General features: G+C 42.1%; 1 protein-coding gene across 3 annotated transcripts in view; it reads right to left on the minus strand.

The window, feature by feature from the left end:
- The window catches only part of UNC13C (unc-13 homolog C), a 793844-nt gene that overhangs the window by 46091 nt on the left and 732127 nt on the right, over positions 1–15626 (minus strand). For all 3 annotated transcript variants that reach the window (XM_040413932.1, XM_040413931.1, XM_040413930.1), the window contains one exon: positions 3197–3344. In XM_040413932.1, the coding sequence (XP_040269866.1) occupies positions 3197–3344 (148 nt within the window). The remainder of the gene's footprint in view (positions 1–3196; positions 3345–15626) is intronic.

Here is a 15626-nt window from a genome sequence, read left to right on the forward strand (position 1 = left end):
TTCCTCTAGTTATGATGGCTTTGAGCAGCAGCAGTGTCATTACCTGCTGAGTTTCCTCTAGGTCTGATGGCTTTGAGCAGCAGCAGTGTCATTACCTGCTGAGTTTCTTCTAGGTCTGATGGCTTTAGAGCAGCAGCAGTGTCTTTACCTGCTGAGTTTCCTCTAGTTATGATGGCTTTGAGCAGCAGCAGTGTCATTACCTGCTGAGTTTCCTCTAGGTCTGATGGCTTTAGAGGAGCAGCAGTGTCATTACCTGCTGAGTTTCCTCTAGGTCTGATGGCTTTGAGCAGCAGCAGTGTCATTACCTGCTGAGTTTCCTCTAGGTCTGATGGCTTTGAGCAGCAGCAGTGTCATTACCTGCTGAGTTTCTTCTAGGTCTGATGGCTTTAGAGCAGCAGCAGTGTCTTTACCTGCTGAGTTTCCTCTAGTTATGATGGCTTTGAGCAGCAGCAGTGTCATTACCTGCTGAGTTTCCTCTAGGTCTGATGGCTTTAGAGGAGCAGCAGTGTCATTACCTGCTGAGTTTCCTCTAGGTCTGATGGCTTTAGAGCAGCTGCAGTGTCATTACCTGCTGAGTTTCTTCTAGGTCTGATGGCTTTGAGCAGCAGCAGTGTCATTACCTGCTGAGTTTCCTCTAGGTCCGATGGCTTTGAGCAGCAGCAGTGTCATTACCTGCTGAGTTTCCTCTAGGTCTGATGGCTTTGAGCAGCAGCAGTGTCATTACCTGCTGAGTTTCCTCTAGGTCTGATGGCTTTGAGCAGCAGCAGTGTCATTACCTGCTGAGTTTCCTCTAGGTCTGATGGCTTTAGAGCAGCAGCAGTGTCATTACCTGCCGAGTTTCCTCTAGGTTTGATGGCTTTAGAGCAGCAGCAGTGTCATTACCTGCTGTGTTTCCTCTAGGTCTGATGGCTGTAGAGCAGCAGCAGTGTCATTACCTGCTGAGTTTCCTCTAGGTCTGATGGCTGTAGAGCAGCAGCAGTGTCATTACCAGCTCCTGGACCACAGTTTTGTAGAAACAAATGCTCAATTGTACAGATTCCACTAATATGATATATGGCAACTGTGACACAGGCCAATACATTAACTTAAGCTACTTTCACACTCGCGTTTGGTGCGGATCCGTCATGGATCTGCACAGACGGATCCGTTCAGATAATACAACCGTCTGCATCCGTTCAGAACAAATCTGTTTGTATTATCTTTAACATAGCCAAGACGGATCCGTCTTGAACTCCATTGAAAGTCAATGGAGGACGGATCCGTTTTCTACTGTGCCAGATTGTGTCATAGAAAACGGATCCTTCCCCATTGACTTACATTGTGTGTCAGAACGGATCCATTTGGCTCAGTTTCGTCAGACGGACACCAAAACACTGCATGCAGCGTTTTGGTGTCCGCCTCCAAAGCCTAATGGAGACTGAATTGATGCAAACTGATGCATTCTGAGTAAAACATTTTCCATTCAGGATGCATTAGGGCAAAACTGATCCATTTTGGACCTCTTTTGAGAGCCCTGAACGGATCTCACAAACGGAAAGCCAAAACGCCAGTGTGAAAGTAGCCTTAGGCACACTAGTCTGTAATGGCATTTTTTTAATGACATTTTCAAATGTAATTTAAAAAACATATACTTTTTAGTATAAAATGCTCAATTGGACCGCCAGTTACCCGAAGAACAAAACACTTGTTTATTGGGTAATTGCATCGTTTGTACGCACACAAAAATCCTCATTTCCCGACAGCTGATTGTTCTGTGTAAACACGATCGGCTGCCAAGAAACAACAAGACACTATGGGGAAGAGCGATAGCATTAGTGATTAGTGATCGCTCCTCCCCATCTCTGGAGGAGATAACTGCATGTAATAGTAGCGGTCTACTCCAACAGCTAGCAGCAGATTGTCCGGAAGGAATGCTTCCTTTCTGACAATCTACCATAATACCTCCCATGTAAAGGGACCTTAATGCCCCTGCATGAACGGCAACTTAAATAGGCTATCTCATTTTAGCAAATGGCAATCATCATTTAGACAAAGTTAATACAAGGCACTTACTAATGTATAGTGATTTTCCATATTGCTTCCTGTGCTGGCTTGATGAATTTATCCATCACATAAAACACTGCTCATATCCAGGGGTTACGACCAACCTGCAATCCAGAAGCGGTGGCTGTGCTTGTACAGGACAGGAAAAAGTGATGGCCTATGTGTACTCCAGCAGTCCAGACCACCAAAGAGGCCAGGGCCTTTTCCTACAGTGTGCAAGCACGGCCACTGCTGCTGGATTATAGAGTGGTCGTAACCCCTGGATATAAGCAGTGTATAATCTGATGGCAAAAAGGAATCCAGCCAGCAAAGGAGGCAATATGTACAATCGCAATACATTAGTAAGTGCCTTTTATCACTTTATAGTCTAGAAAACTGTTATCACCTCTAGGTAGGGATCACGGAAGCAAGTTCAATCATACTTAAAGGGGTTATCTCATTTCAGCAATGTCATTTATCATGTAGGTAAACTACATGATAAATGCCATTGCTGAAATGAGATAACCCCTTTAAGTATGATTGAACTTGCTTCCGTGATCCCTACCTAGAGGTGATAACAGTTTTCTAGACTATAAAGTGATGACAGACGTAATATTTTTTTTTGCTTTGTTCATGTGACTGCAACCAGGGTAGCAAAATGTGCTCAATGCAATACAATACCAGTAGGCACAAAATTCGGTGCAACTTTATGTAAGCAATGATGTGGCATAAAGAAAAGAAATGTCCAAGAGTAGCCTGCTGCGCCAATGTTATCATGCCATGCAATGTCTCCACCTACAACTGCACCAATGTGATTCTGTATTCGTCAGACATCTCAGCTGATCATATTAGGGGACATTTTACTACGGTGGCAGCAATTAAAGTGTCTTACTAATTTCAACAATAAGGAATAATATACTTGTCTGGTTTCTGGCTGTAACAGCTTCCAATTAGTTTGGGAAATTATATTTCCTGCAGACAAACAAAGACAATAGCATGCCTTTGGTCTACATTTCAGAAAGTAGGAAAGAACTCGGCCTATTCATTACTGACAATTCCCATAATTTCCAGACTGCTAATCAAAACAGCAATTGCATAAGTACTCTAAACACTACCGTGTGCGAGTTGCCGCAGATTTTAATTATTAGGAAGGGAATAAATGAACCACACTTACCTTGAGATGCCTGTGTTTCTATAAATTTTTTTATCAAAGCGTCGGTAGTTTGGGTGTAGAGGCTGAGAGCATATTTCAATGACTGTAGGTCTATGCTCTTCTCCAGGAAATTCTTCTTCAACCCACTTCCCCCGGCGTGAAAGTATTGCTATGGTAAAAGAGATATTAGACCTGTGAGATTTCATTTAAAAAAGTAACGAACCAAACAGCAAACATGATAGGTAGCTGCCATCTTTAAGTACACAACAGGCTGTGAATGTTTGGGAAGGAAAATGCACTATTAGGCCTCATTCAGATGATCATAATGTGGACAAATTTTAGGGTCCATGTAATAGCTGTAGGTCTAATGATCCGAACTTAAAGCATCATAGAACCCTATGATGCTGTTAGCTTGGTTCATTAGATCCACAGTCTGGCCATGATTTTCCGCTGTTAAAGGTGGCCACATTATGGTCATTGGAAAGAGGCCTCACTAACATGAGTGCAATACATGGTTAACCCCCATACACATTCAAGTCTCAACTGTTGACAAGACAGAAGAAGCAATGCCCTCAGTTACCAAGCATATGTTTTTCATTCAGCCCTTTCTAGTGACCCTCAGAGGCTAGTACTCTTGTGTCTGGGACATAGATAGACTACTTTGTATACCAAGTAATAGCAGAATATTAATACAACAAAACATCAGCGGACCCCCGCCGATCAGTTGTTTGAGAAGGCACCCATGCTCCTGTGAGTGCCACTGCCTTCTTGCAGTTCACCGAGCACAGCACCATACATTGTATAGCAACTGTCAGGGGCGGACTGGGAACTAAAAGTGGCCCTTGAAAAAAAGGTTTAAGTGGCCTCATGTTGCAGGCAGGTCCAAACTGACAGAAGACGGGGCAACATAATTAGGCAGGGCAGATCAATACCATAACGCAGAGCAATATCCCATCCCAGCTGAACCAAATACCACAGTGCAGCACAAGATACTGCTATCTGCTCCACAGCAGGCTGGCCAGGTGCAATCAGTTCATTATAAACCTTTCTAGCGGCCACGAGGAGGGCTTGGGTGGACCTCCTAGGCATCGGCCCAACAGGAAATTTCCGTGTAGGGTCTATGGCCAATCCGCCCTTGGCAGCTGTACTTGGTATCACGCTGAGTCCCACTAACTTGAATGGGACTGAGCTGCTCCTAGGCCATGTGACTGATGAACATGTCTTCACTGACCTAGAAAAATTTAGACCTCTTTAAATAAAGTAATACAAAATGGTGTTTAACCCTTTAACGATGCTTAACTGATATAACAGTCAGTCATGCGCACGTGGAATATGTATGGAGCAAGCTTAGCTTGTGAGCCTGTTCCATACATATTCTGCATGCACATGACTGATATGCAATACAGCTGCCACCTACCAGCAATGGCCTGGATCGGAGATAACTCTTGTCCCAATCATTTAATCTATTAGATGGTATGGTCAATAGAGCAGGATTTTGATCAGTTTCTTGTAAAGGCTCCCAGGCCTGTCCTAGCAGACTACCTGTTAAGCCCTACCTGCCAGTAAAATTTCCACAGACTGCAACAGCACACCATTTCACAGGAAAAGGGATAACTATTAGATACTACCAATGGGACCCCCACCGATCACGAGAACAGGGATCCTGTACCCCATGGGCCCTCCCAAAATGAAAGGAGTGGCCAGTCGGGCATTCACGCGGCCATTCCATTCTTTTCTATCGGAGTTCCAGGGGCAGCCAAATAAAGCTCTCTGCTATCTCTGAACTCCCACAGATATTAATGAAGCAGCTATGTAAATGCCCAACTGGCCACTCTATTCATTTAGGGGGACTCCATGGGGTACAGGATCCCCATACTCATGATCAGTGGGGATCCCATTGGTAGTACCCCCGCTGATCTAATAGTTTTCTCCTATCCTGTGAATAAGGGATAACTTTATATAACTGGAATACCCCTTCAAGGGCTCAAAGGTGGATACCCACTGTAATCATAAGTAGTAAAACAGTTTGGTTTCACTCCAAATAGGACCCTGCAGAACTGTGAATATTAATCACACATTTTATTTAAGTTAAACTGAAACCAAGAATAACAGCTCTTCACACTTAACATCAACCACCATTCCACTACACTACACATAACTGTTATTATATACGGCACAAAAACCTTGGATTGTGTGAATAGATGATTCACTTGAGACACACTCATGGATGATCCATATATGGCATAAACCAGACTGGAATTTCTTTTCAATCGAGTGTTACTGTGACTGCATATAGTTCATAGAACTTAAAGCAATTCTGATGCAATAATTTTTTTTTTGTATCATCTTATGTCATTGATTTTCTATATGGTTTATTTTTTAGGGCCTCTATTTTCCAGTTAGAATATGCTATAAATAAGGAGTCAGAAAGGACAAATGAAAGAATGTGCCTCTGTAAAGGCAACCTTACAGAACATCCATGGATTTCATTTTTTTTAATATTTTTATTTACTGCTACCTACTACTTTTTGTACTAACATGAACTAGTTAATTAAAGTGATCTGCTTTCAATATTCTAGAGTAGAATATATTTAATATATTAATACTGAGCGTTACAATTAGGGATGAGTGAATCGACTTCGGATGTAACATCCGAAGTCGATTTGCATAAAACTTTGTTCTAATACTGTACAGAGCAGGAGCTCCGTACAGTATTAGAATGTATTGGCTCGAATGAGCCAAAGTTATTGCTTCGTGAAGTCTCACGAGACTTTGCGCAATAACTTCATAAATTTATTTGTACTGTAAAAAAACATTTCATCCCTAGTTACAATAATAGTCATGCCATAAAAATGATAAATTAATAAAAACAAAGTTTCACATAAAATCAATGAAATATAATACATATAATATAAACCATATATAATATCATTTATCCCACTATCTAATCACACCACACAACGATTAACAGCCAGATATTACTATGGTCATTAGTAGAGATGAGCGAAGCTTTGAAAAATTTGATTAGGCCAATTCGCCTAACTTCGACAAAAAATTCAATTTGTTACGAATTAATTAGCCAGGAATCGCAATAAATCAGGTATACCTAGGCCACTCTGCCTAATCATATTCTTCTCACTTGGTGGCCCAATCTCAGTATGAAGGTTTGGAACTTAAACTGCAGGGAGAGTGTATTGCTGTGTGCATTACGTTCTAGTGCACCCACATTCATAGTTAATCCGTTCTGTAGATACTGTGCCATCAATATTAGGGTTCATTCACATGACAGTAGGAATGGGCCAGCATTCATTTCAATGGGGCCACAAAAGATGCGGACAGCTCAAATTGTGCTGTCCGTATCCATTGTTCCATTCTGCGGCCCCACAAAAATATAGAGAATGTCCTATTGTTGTCCGCAATCGTGAATAAAAATAGGCATTTTCTATATAGCACTGGCCTGTGTATTCCGCAAAATACATAATGCACACGGCCTGCATCAGTGTTTTGTGGACACAATTTGTCCACAATTTGCGGTCAGCAAAACACGGCACTGTCATGTGAATGCACTCTTAGAGGTGTAATTTATTGCTGTCTACATCACTGTACACTGCACCAAGATTCATAGCTAATCTCTTCTATTAAACAAAAAGATAAGCATATAGCACCCTTTGGTAAAGCCAAAAACCTGTGCGCGCCCCTGCAGGAACTGTGTCCAAATGGCTCCTTAGTGGAACAAAATAAAGAAATAGAGGCAGCGCCAATAAAGTAGTGGAGAATTTTTTTTTCTTTTAATGCCTTTTGTAGCAGCCCAAACACATGCTTTTCAATCCCTTTTGTTAGCTGTAGATTTACTGTGCGTCAGTATTACAGGCACTGGCGTACCGCACATATAGGCAGACTAGTCAGTTGCCATGGGGCCCGTGTGTGTGAAGGGCCCGGCCAGGCTGAATGGCCCCGCCCCCTTTCCGACCTAAATGCACAGCTCCCTTCCTCCTGGCCCCTGCAGCTGCTGCCATCTTCCCAAGATACTAAGCTAGTCAATTAGCAGGGAGATGCTGTGTTCCCTGCTCTGCTTATTGACCAGCTGAATTTTTGGGGACATGACCTGACCTGTCCTCCAGTCTTTACTCTGCTGCTTCACTGCCTGATGCGTCCAGCATCATTACAGCAGCAGAGCTCCGTTACAGAGAGGGGCCGGCAACTTCAGCAGAGCTTCACTGCTCTAACCTCCTCCCGAGCAGTGACCTGCAGAGGTTGGGATTAACTCTTCCAGGGACCAAACTGAGCCGGTACAGACATAATCATAGGTGACTGCTGTGTCTGCTGGCAGTCACCAGGTTGGAGCCGAAACGTCTCGTCACCCATAGGTGAAAAAAGATACCACTTTTTACTGCTACTTTGGAGTGCTGTCCTATATATATATATATATATATACACACACACACACACACACACACTGCTTACTGACTACACAGGAGCCTACATATGCTTTCTACCACTCACAGACACATGATTGAAATTCTGGGAATTCAGTCTTTGCCCCTCAGTGCCCTATTACGAATAGCGTATTTCTAAGGCCTCCTGCACAAGAACGTGTGCACACCGTGGTCGTGCTGTGGTCCGTGGGGCAGCTGCAGCGGATCGCGGACCCATTCACTTTAATGAGTCCGCGATCCGGCCGTTCCGCAAAAAGATAGGAGATGTTCTATCTTTTTGCGGAACGGAAGTACGGGACAAAACCCCACGGAAGCACTCCGTAGTGCTCCCGTAGGGTTCCGTTCCGTGCTTCCGTTCCGCACCATTCCTTATCTCTGGATTTGCGGACCCATTGAAGTGAATAGGTCCGCATACGTGATGCGGAATGGCCACAGGACGACACCCGTGTATTGCGGATCCGCAAATGCGGTCTGCAATACAGCAACGGGAAGCACACGTTCGTGTGCAGGAGAACTAATAGGGCAATAAGAGACAGAGATTGAACCCTCTATATATATTTTTATAGATAGAGAGGGAAAGAATGAGATCTCTCTCTCTCTCTATATCTATATATATATATATATATATAGTACAGACCAAAAGTTTGGACACACCTTCTCATTCAAAGAGTTTTCTTTATTTTCATGACTATGAAAATTGTAGATTCACACTGAAGGCATCAAAACTATGAATTAACACATGTGGAATTATATACATAACTAACAAGTGTGAAACAACTGAAAATATGTCATATTCTAGGTTCTTCAAAATAGCCACCTTTTGCTTTGATTACTGCTTTGCACACTCTTGGCATTCTCTTGATGAGCTTCAAGAGGTAGTCCCCTGAAATGGTTTTCACTTCACAGGTGTGCCCTGTCAGGTTTAATAAGTGGGATTTCTTGCCTTATAAATGGGGTTGGGACCATCAGTTGCGTTGAGGAGAAGTCAGGTGGATACACAGCTTATAGTCCTACTGAATAGACTGTTAGAATTTGTATTATGGCAAGAAAAAAGCAGCTAAGTAAAGAAAAACGAGTGGCCATCATTACTTTAAGAGATGAAGGTCAGTCAGTCAGCTGAAAAATTGGTAAAAATTTGAAAGTAAGAGCTATTTGACCATGAAGGAGAGTGATGGGGTGCTGCGCCAGATGACCTGGCCTCCACAGTCACTGGACCTTAACCCAATTGAGATGGTTTGGGGTGAGCTGGACCGCAGAGTGAAGGCAAAAGGGCCAACAAGTGCTAAGCATCTCTGGGAACTCCTTCAAGACTGTTGGAAGACCATTTCAGGGGACTACCTCTTGAAGCTCATCAAGAGAATGCCAAGAGTGTGCAAAGCAGTAATCAAAGCAAAAGGTGGCTACTTTGAAGAACCTAGAATATGACATATTTTCAGTTGTTTCACACTTGTTTGTTATGTATATAATTCCACATGTGTTAATTCATAGTTTTAATGCCTTCATAGTCATGAAAATAAAGAAAACTCTTTGAATGAGAAGGTGTGTCCAAACTTTTGGTCTGTACTGTATATTGTGGCAATGTGAACATTGAGGTGTTGTTTCCCCAGGTTCCAGTCCGGGACTTGAGACATGCTCATGTCCAGGGATCCTATTTAATCCTGCTACTGGATCTTGGGTGTGGTTCACTCTGGAGAGTCTGTGTGCAGCAGAGGTCTGGGAAGGCTCTGTCTGTGTGGTCTCAGCTGGGCAAGGCTGAGGGACCACGAGGCTGGGAGATAGCCTGGAGTTGGGGGGACTACTGAGCCCCAATCCCCCCACAAGAAACAGTGAACTAGAGACAGTGGGCATACTGTGCTCTGTACAGCCAGGAGGCTGTGGGACATTGGCTGACAAAGCCGCACGAGTTCACAGGATGTGAACTGTGACCTAGGTGAGTCAGGAAACTCTGTGTTAGTTAGAGCCTAGCCGGGCAAGTGTTTGTTATTTTATGTGGATGTCACATGTGTTAGGTGAAGCTGCGACTTCATGATGACCTATATTGGTTGGAGTGTAAAATAAATGCACTGTTTGGACCTGAAACCTGGTGTCCTAAAGTCGTATCTGTGAGAATGACCACCGAATAAGAGGCGATCCCTTACAATATATATATTTATCAAACTGGCTTAGTTGCCCATAGCAATTGGTCAGATTCCACCTTTCATTTTGGAGAGCTCCTTTGGAACATGAAAGGAGGAATCTGATTGGTTGCCAAGGGCAACTAAGCCAGTTCTACTTTACACCAGTTTTATAATAGATAGTAATACCTCCAAAAATAGTTATTACTTTATATTCCCCATATGTCTACTTCATGTCTGGATCATTTTGAAAATGGCATTTTATTTTTTTGAGATGTTAGAAGGCTTAGAGGTTTAGAAGCAAATCTTAATTTTTTTTTGAAAATTTCCAAAACCCAACTTTTTCAGGACCAGTTCAGTTATGAAGTCACTTTCTGGGGCTTACATATTAGAAACCACCCATAAATAACCCCATTTTAGAAACTTCACCCTAAAGCTATTGAAAACTGAGTTTAGAAACTTTGTTAACCCTATAGGTGCCCAACGAGAATTAAAGGAAAATGGGAATAAAATTTCAAAATTTCACTTTTTTTTTTTAGCAGATTTTTAATTTTCATCAAATTTTTTTTCTGCAACACATCAAGGGTTAACAGCCAAACAAAATTCAAAATCTATTACCCTGAATCTGGAGTTTACAAAAACACCCCATATGTGCTCAAAAACTGATGTATGGGCGCACAGCAGGCTTCAGAGTGGAAGGAGTACCATATGGCTTTTGGAGAGCGGATTTAGCTAGAATGGCAATTGGGAGCTATTTTGCATATGAAGACACCCTACAGTGGAAGCCCCCAAAAAGTGACCCTATTCCGGAAACTACACCCCTCAAGGAATATTTCAAGGTGTGTAGTGAGCACATTGACCCATCAGGCATTTCACAGAATTATGAAACACTTGGCTGTGAAAAGGAAAAATTTAAATATTTTCCGGAAAAAGTTGATTTACACCCACATTTTTCACTTTTCCAAAGGGTAACAAGACAAAATGCACCCCACATTTTATTCCTCATTTCCCCCCGAATACAGCAACACCCCATATGTGCTCAAAAAATGATGTATGGGCACACAGCATGGCTCTAGAGTCAAACAGCTAAATTTGGATTTTGCTGACCTGAATTGGCAGACATTGCTTTTAGGTGTCATGTCGCATTTAAAAGATTCCTGAGGTCCCCATAAATTAAAAACCCCAAGAAGTGACCCCATTGTGGAAAGCGCACCCCATTACGAACATTTTAAGTGGTGGAAAGGGTACTTTTCAGCAAACAGGTGTCTCACAGAAGGCAGAAACTCTTGTTAAAGGATTTCAAACACACATTTGTGAAAATGACAAATTACTAGCAGACCCCAATTTTTCACTTTCACAAGGGCTTAAAGGAGAAAAAGCACCCCAGTATATGTTTCCCATTTTTTTTCCCCATTCAGGAAACACCCCATATGTGCTTGTAGCATGCTGTATGGTCGCACAGCAGGTAAATAGCTAAATGTGAATTTGGCTGGCCTGAATTGGCAGACATGGATTTTAGGTGCCATGTCGCATTAAAAAAATTCCTGAGCTCCTCAGAAATTAACCCCAAGAAGTGACCACATTTTGGAAAGAGCACCCCCGTACAAACATTTTAAGTGGTGGAAAGGATACTTTTCAGAAAACATGTGTCTCACAGAAGGCAGAAACACTTGTTAAAGGATTTCAAAGCACACATTTCTGAAAATGAAAAATTACTAGCAGACCCCAATTTTTCACTTTCACAAAGGGTTAAAGGAGAAAATGCACCCCAGTATGTTTCCCATTTTCTCCCCATTGAGGAAACACCCCATATGTGCTTGTAGCCTGCTGTATGGGCGCATAGCAGGGCTCAGAATGGGAGGAACACTGTGTGGCTTTTGGAGGGCAGATTTTGCTGGAATAATTTTCAGGCACCATGTCACATTTGAAGACACCCTGAGGCACCCCGACAGTGAAAACCACAAAAATGAGGCTCTAGGGGTGCCAGAACATAAAAGGAAATTGAAGAAATGCCCCATTTAATAAAATGACACCCTTTAGTGTAATTATCTAGTATAATGGGAATTTAAAAGTATTTTTTTATTTATTTTTTTGTGTTTTTGTTTTGGGGGGGGGAACTATTATTGGATTGCCAAATGAAAGAATGCTAAACTGAAAATGTCTTTCCATGGATTAATAAAGAAATTAATGAAATGAACTTAATAGATATCAGTGGAGGTGTGATAAACTTGAAAGAACTCTCCAATGCAGAGGCCTGGTTTAGAGGGGCAGGTCTGACAGTAGTGAGTGGTGTCTTTCCTAATCCCTTCAACCGAGCAAACTCTATTTTTTTGGGGGGTCGCCTTTTTTTTCTGTGGCTGGAAGTACTCCTGGGAAATGCTGCCCATGTATTATTCTTGAGACCCCAGAAGCACTGCTGACTGAATTTCTGCCCTCTCCTTCGTGAACGCCAAAAAATCCATTTTTTTTATTATTTTTTCCTGAAATTCCAAGAAGGTCCCCCCATGACCAGCTGTTCTGTGGATGACAAAGGCATTATATAGTAATACTTGGGTTAGGTACACAGCTAAATTTTTGTACCACACCTTAGATTTTCTTAAGGTACTGAAATGCTATAGTACCTGGTCTGAAAGATCCACTCCGCCCATTAACTGGTTGTAATCCTGGATGCACACAGGCTTGGTGTTCTGCTCTATGGTTCCTCGGACTGGGACTGGGGTGGATTGATTTGCATGGATGGTAGTTAACACAAGAACATCCCGTTTGTCCTTGTCTTTTAGCAACATCAAATTTTCTGAGCAAACAGCCCTGCTTTCCGCACGACGCACTGTCTGATCTATAAAGGATTTAGGCCCCTTTCACACGGGCAAGAATTCCACGTGGGTGAAATGCGTGAGGTGAGCGCATTGCACCCGCACTGAATCCGGAACCATTCACTTCAATGGGGCTGTGCACATGATCACTTGTGCGTTGCATGAAAATCGCAGCATGTTCTATATTCTGCGTTTTTCACGCAATGCAGGCCCCATAGCAATAAATGAGGCTGCGTGAAAATCGCATGCAAGTGCAGATGAGGTGCACGCATGGTTGCTATGAGATGATAGGGATGAGCAACCCCAGACCCCATTAAAGTCTAATCACTGTATTATTTTCCCTTATAACATTGTTACAAGGGAAAATAATAGCATTCTTAATACAGAATGCTTAGTAAAATGTGCCTTGAGGGGTTAAAAAAAATAATTATTAACTCACCTCATCCACTTGATCGCGCAGCCGGCATCGTCTTCTTTCTTCTTCTTTCAGGACCTGCATAACTCAGTGATTAAATTTGACACTGGGAAAGCTGGGTAATAACTCGTGATCTACACTGAGTTATTACCCAGCTTTTCCAGTGTCAGATATTATCAGTGACTTACTACATAATTATTACATAATATTCGCTATATTGCGATATATTCTTTTTTTTAGAATATTATAAATAACTTAGTGATAATATTTGACACCCAAGCCATCCAACAGATGCAAAATAACTTGAGATTTACTGGTTCTCAGTCAGATGAGAGCTGGTTTGGAATATCTTATAGTGCACAAGGCTGCCATTGTAAGGTATGCTGACTAAGCCTGTCATCTGTCTCATGGATAGATAGATGGCTTTTGGCATACAGCCTTTGTGTGGTTTTCTATTGTATGTCGTACATAATAGGAGTCTAAGACACATCCAGCTATCCTCTTAATGCTGTTTCTAAACCATTTTGATGGGGTTTCCATCAATTTCTAACCATTTTTTATGAACCAGACAACCTCTCGTCTTCCGAGCAGGGGGTGCCTGGTTGTCTCCCATTGACTTCCAATGTATTAAATTGTATTCGAGCAGCCAAATTATTCAGCCGAGCACTCGGTTCTGCAGAGCATACTGATGCTTGAGCAGAACAGGTATTCGGCCGAGCATGCTCGCTCATCACTACTTAGGAGAAGTCTCCAAAACTTTTGCATTTCAGTCGTGTCAGTAGGGGTCCATTTGTGGGGCCTTGAAAGATAACTGTCGGGATGGGAGGCAATAAATTGCTCTGCATATATATTTGTTTGTTCCACAATCAAGTTAATTAGGTCATCAGTGAAAAATAATTTGAAAAAATTAATTTCACTGAAACCTGTAGTATCTACATTGATGCCTGGAGTGGCTGTAAATTCAGGCACCTGGGGTACATAGTTATCTGCGGGGATCCATGAAGAGTTAATTGTATGGGGCTGCGACTGCGCACTACCCCTAGGACGCCTACGAGGGAGTTCATCATAGATTTTTTTGACTGGGTGAATAAAATAATAGACGGTGGAGGTGCAGTAGACATCGCATATCTAGATTTTAGTAAGGCTTTTGACACTGTCCCACATAAAAGACTTATCAATAAACTGCAGTCATTGAGCATGGACTCCCATATTGTTGAGTGGATTAGGCAGTGGCTGAGTGACAGACAACAGAGGGTTGTAGTCAATGGAGAACATTCAAAACAAGGTCATGTTACCAGTGGGGTTCCACAGGGATCTGTACTGGGACCGATTTTGTTTAATATCTTCATAAGTGATATTGCAAAAGGCCTCGATGGTAAGGTTTGTCTTTTTGCTGAGGACACAAAGATATGTAACAGGGTTGATGTTCCTGGAGGGAAACGCCAAATGGAAAAGGATTTAGGAAAACTAGAAGAATGGTCAGAACTCTGGAAACTGAAATTTAATGTGGATAAGTGCAAGATAATGCACCTGGGGCGTAAAAACCCAAGGGCAGAATATAGAATATTTGACACAGTCCTGACCTCAGTATCTGAGGAAAGGGATTTAGGAGTAATTATTTCAGAAGACTTAAAGGTGGGAATACAATGTAATAGAGCAGCACGAAATGCCAGCAGAATGCTTGGATGTATAGGGAGAGGTATAAGCAGTAGAAAGAGTGAAGTGCTTATGCCGCTGTACAGAACACTGGTGAGACCTCACTTGGAGTATTGTGCGCAGTACTGGAGGCCATATCTCCAGAAGGATATAGATACTCTAGAGAGAGTTCAGAGAAGAGCTACTAAACTAGTACATGGATTGCAGGATAAAACTTACCAGGAAAAGTTAAAGGACCTTAATATGTATAGCTTGGAAGAAAGAAGAGACAGAGGGGATATGATAGAAACTTTTAAATACATAAAGGGAATCAACTCGGTAAAGGAGGAGAGCATATTTAAAAGAAGAAAAACTACCACAAGAGGACACAGTTTTAAATTAGAGGGGCAAAGGTTTAAAAGTAATATCAGGAAGTATTACTTTACTGAGAGAGTAGTGGATGCATGGAATAGCCTTCCTGCAGAAGTGGTAGCTGCAAATACAGTGAAGGGGTTTAAGCATGCATGGGATAGGCATAAGGCTATCCTTCATATAAGATAGGGCCAGGGGCTATCCATAGTACTCAGTATATTGGGCAGACTAGATGGGCCAAATGGTTCTTATCTGCCGACACATTCTATGTTTCTATGTTTCTATGAATCATTTGAGGAAGATGAAACTAAAAATGTCACTTCATCTCCACTGTTGGAGTCAATGTCCTCAAGAAGCAGGGAATATGCCTCTTCGGTAGTGATAAGCCATTTTGTAATTTTAAACTGTAAACTAACGTATGTTTTTTTTTTTTTTTATTGAACAGCAAACTTAAATCCTGTATATCTTTTAGGATAAAAACTCAGTCACTTGGCAGTTATTGACAGGTGTCACAGGTAGCACAGATGGCTGGCGATGAGCTTCAGGAGGCTGAAAATTATATACAGGGGTCTAGTATGGGGCACAGAGTAGTGGCAATATCCTTATTGGTGCAGAAAAGGGGTTAATAATGTATTTTACAATTATGGGTGGCACAAATCCACATGG

This window comes from Bufo bufo, chromosome 1 (genome assembly GCF_905171765.1).
Source record: "Bufo bufo chromosome 1, aBufBuf1.1, whole genome shotgun sequence".
In the NCBI taxonomy this organism is placed as follows: Eukaryota; Metazoa; Chordata; class Amphibia; order Anura; family Bufonidae; genus Bufo; species Bufo bufo.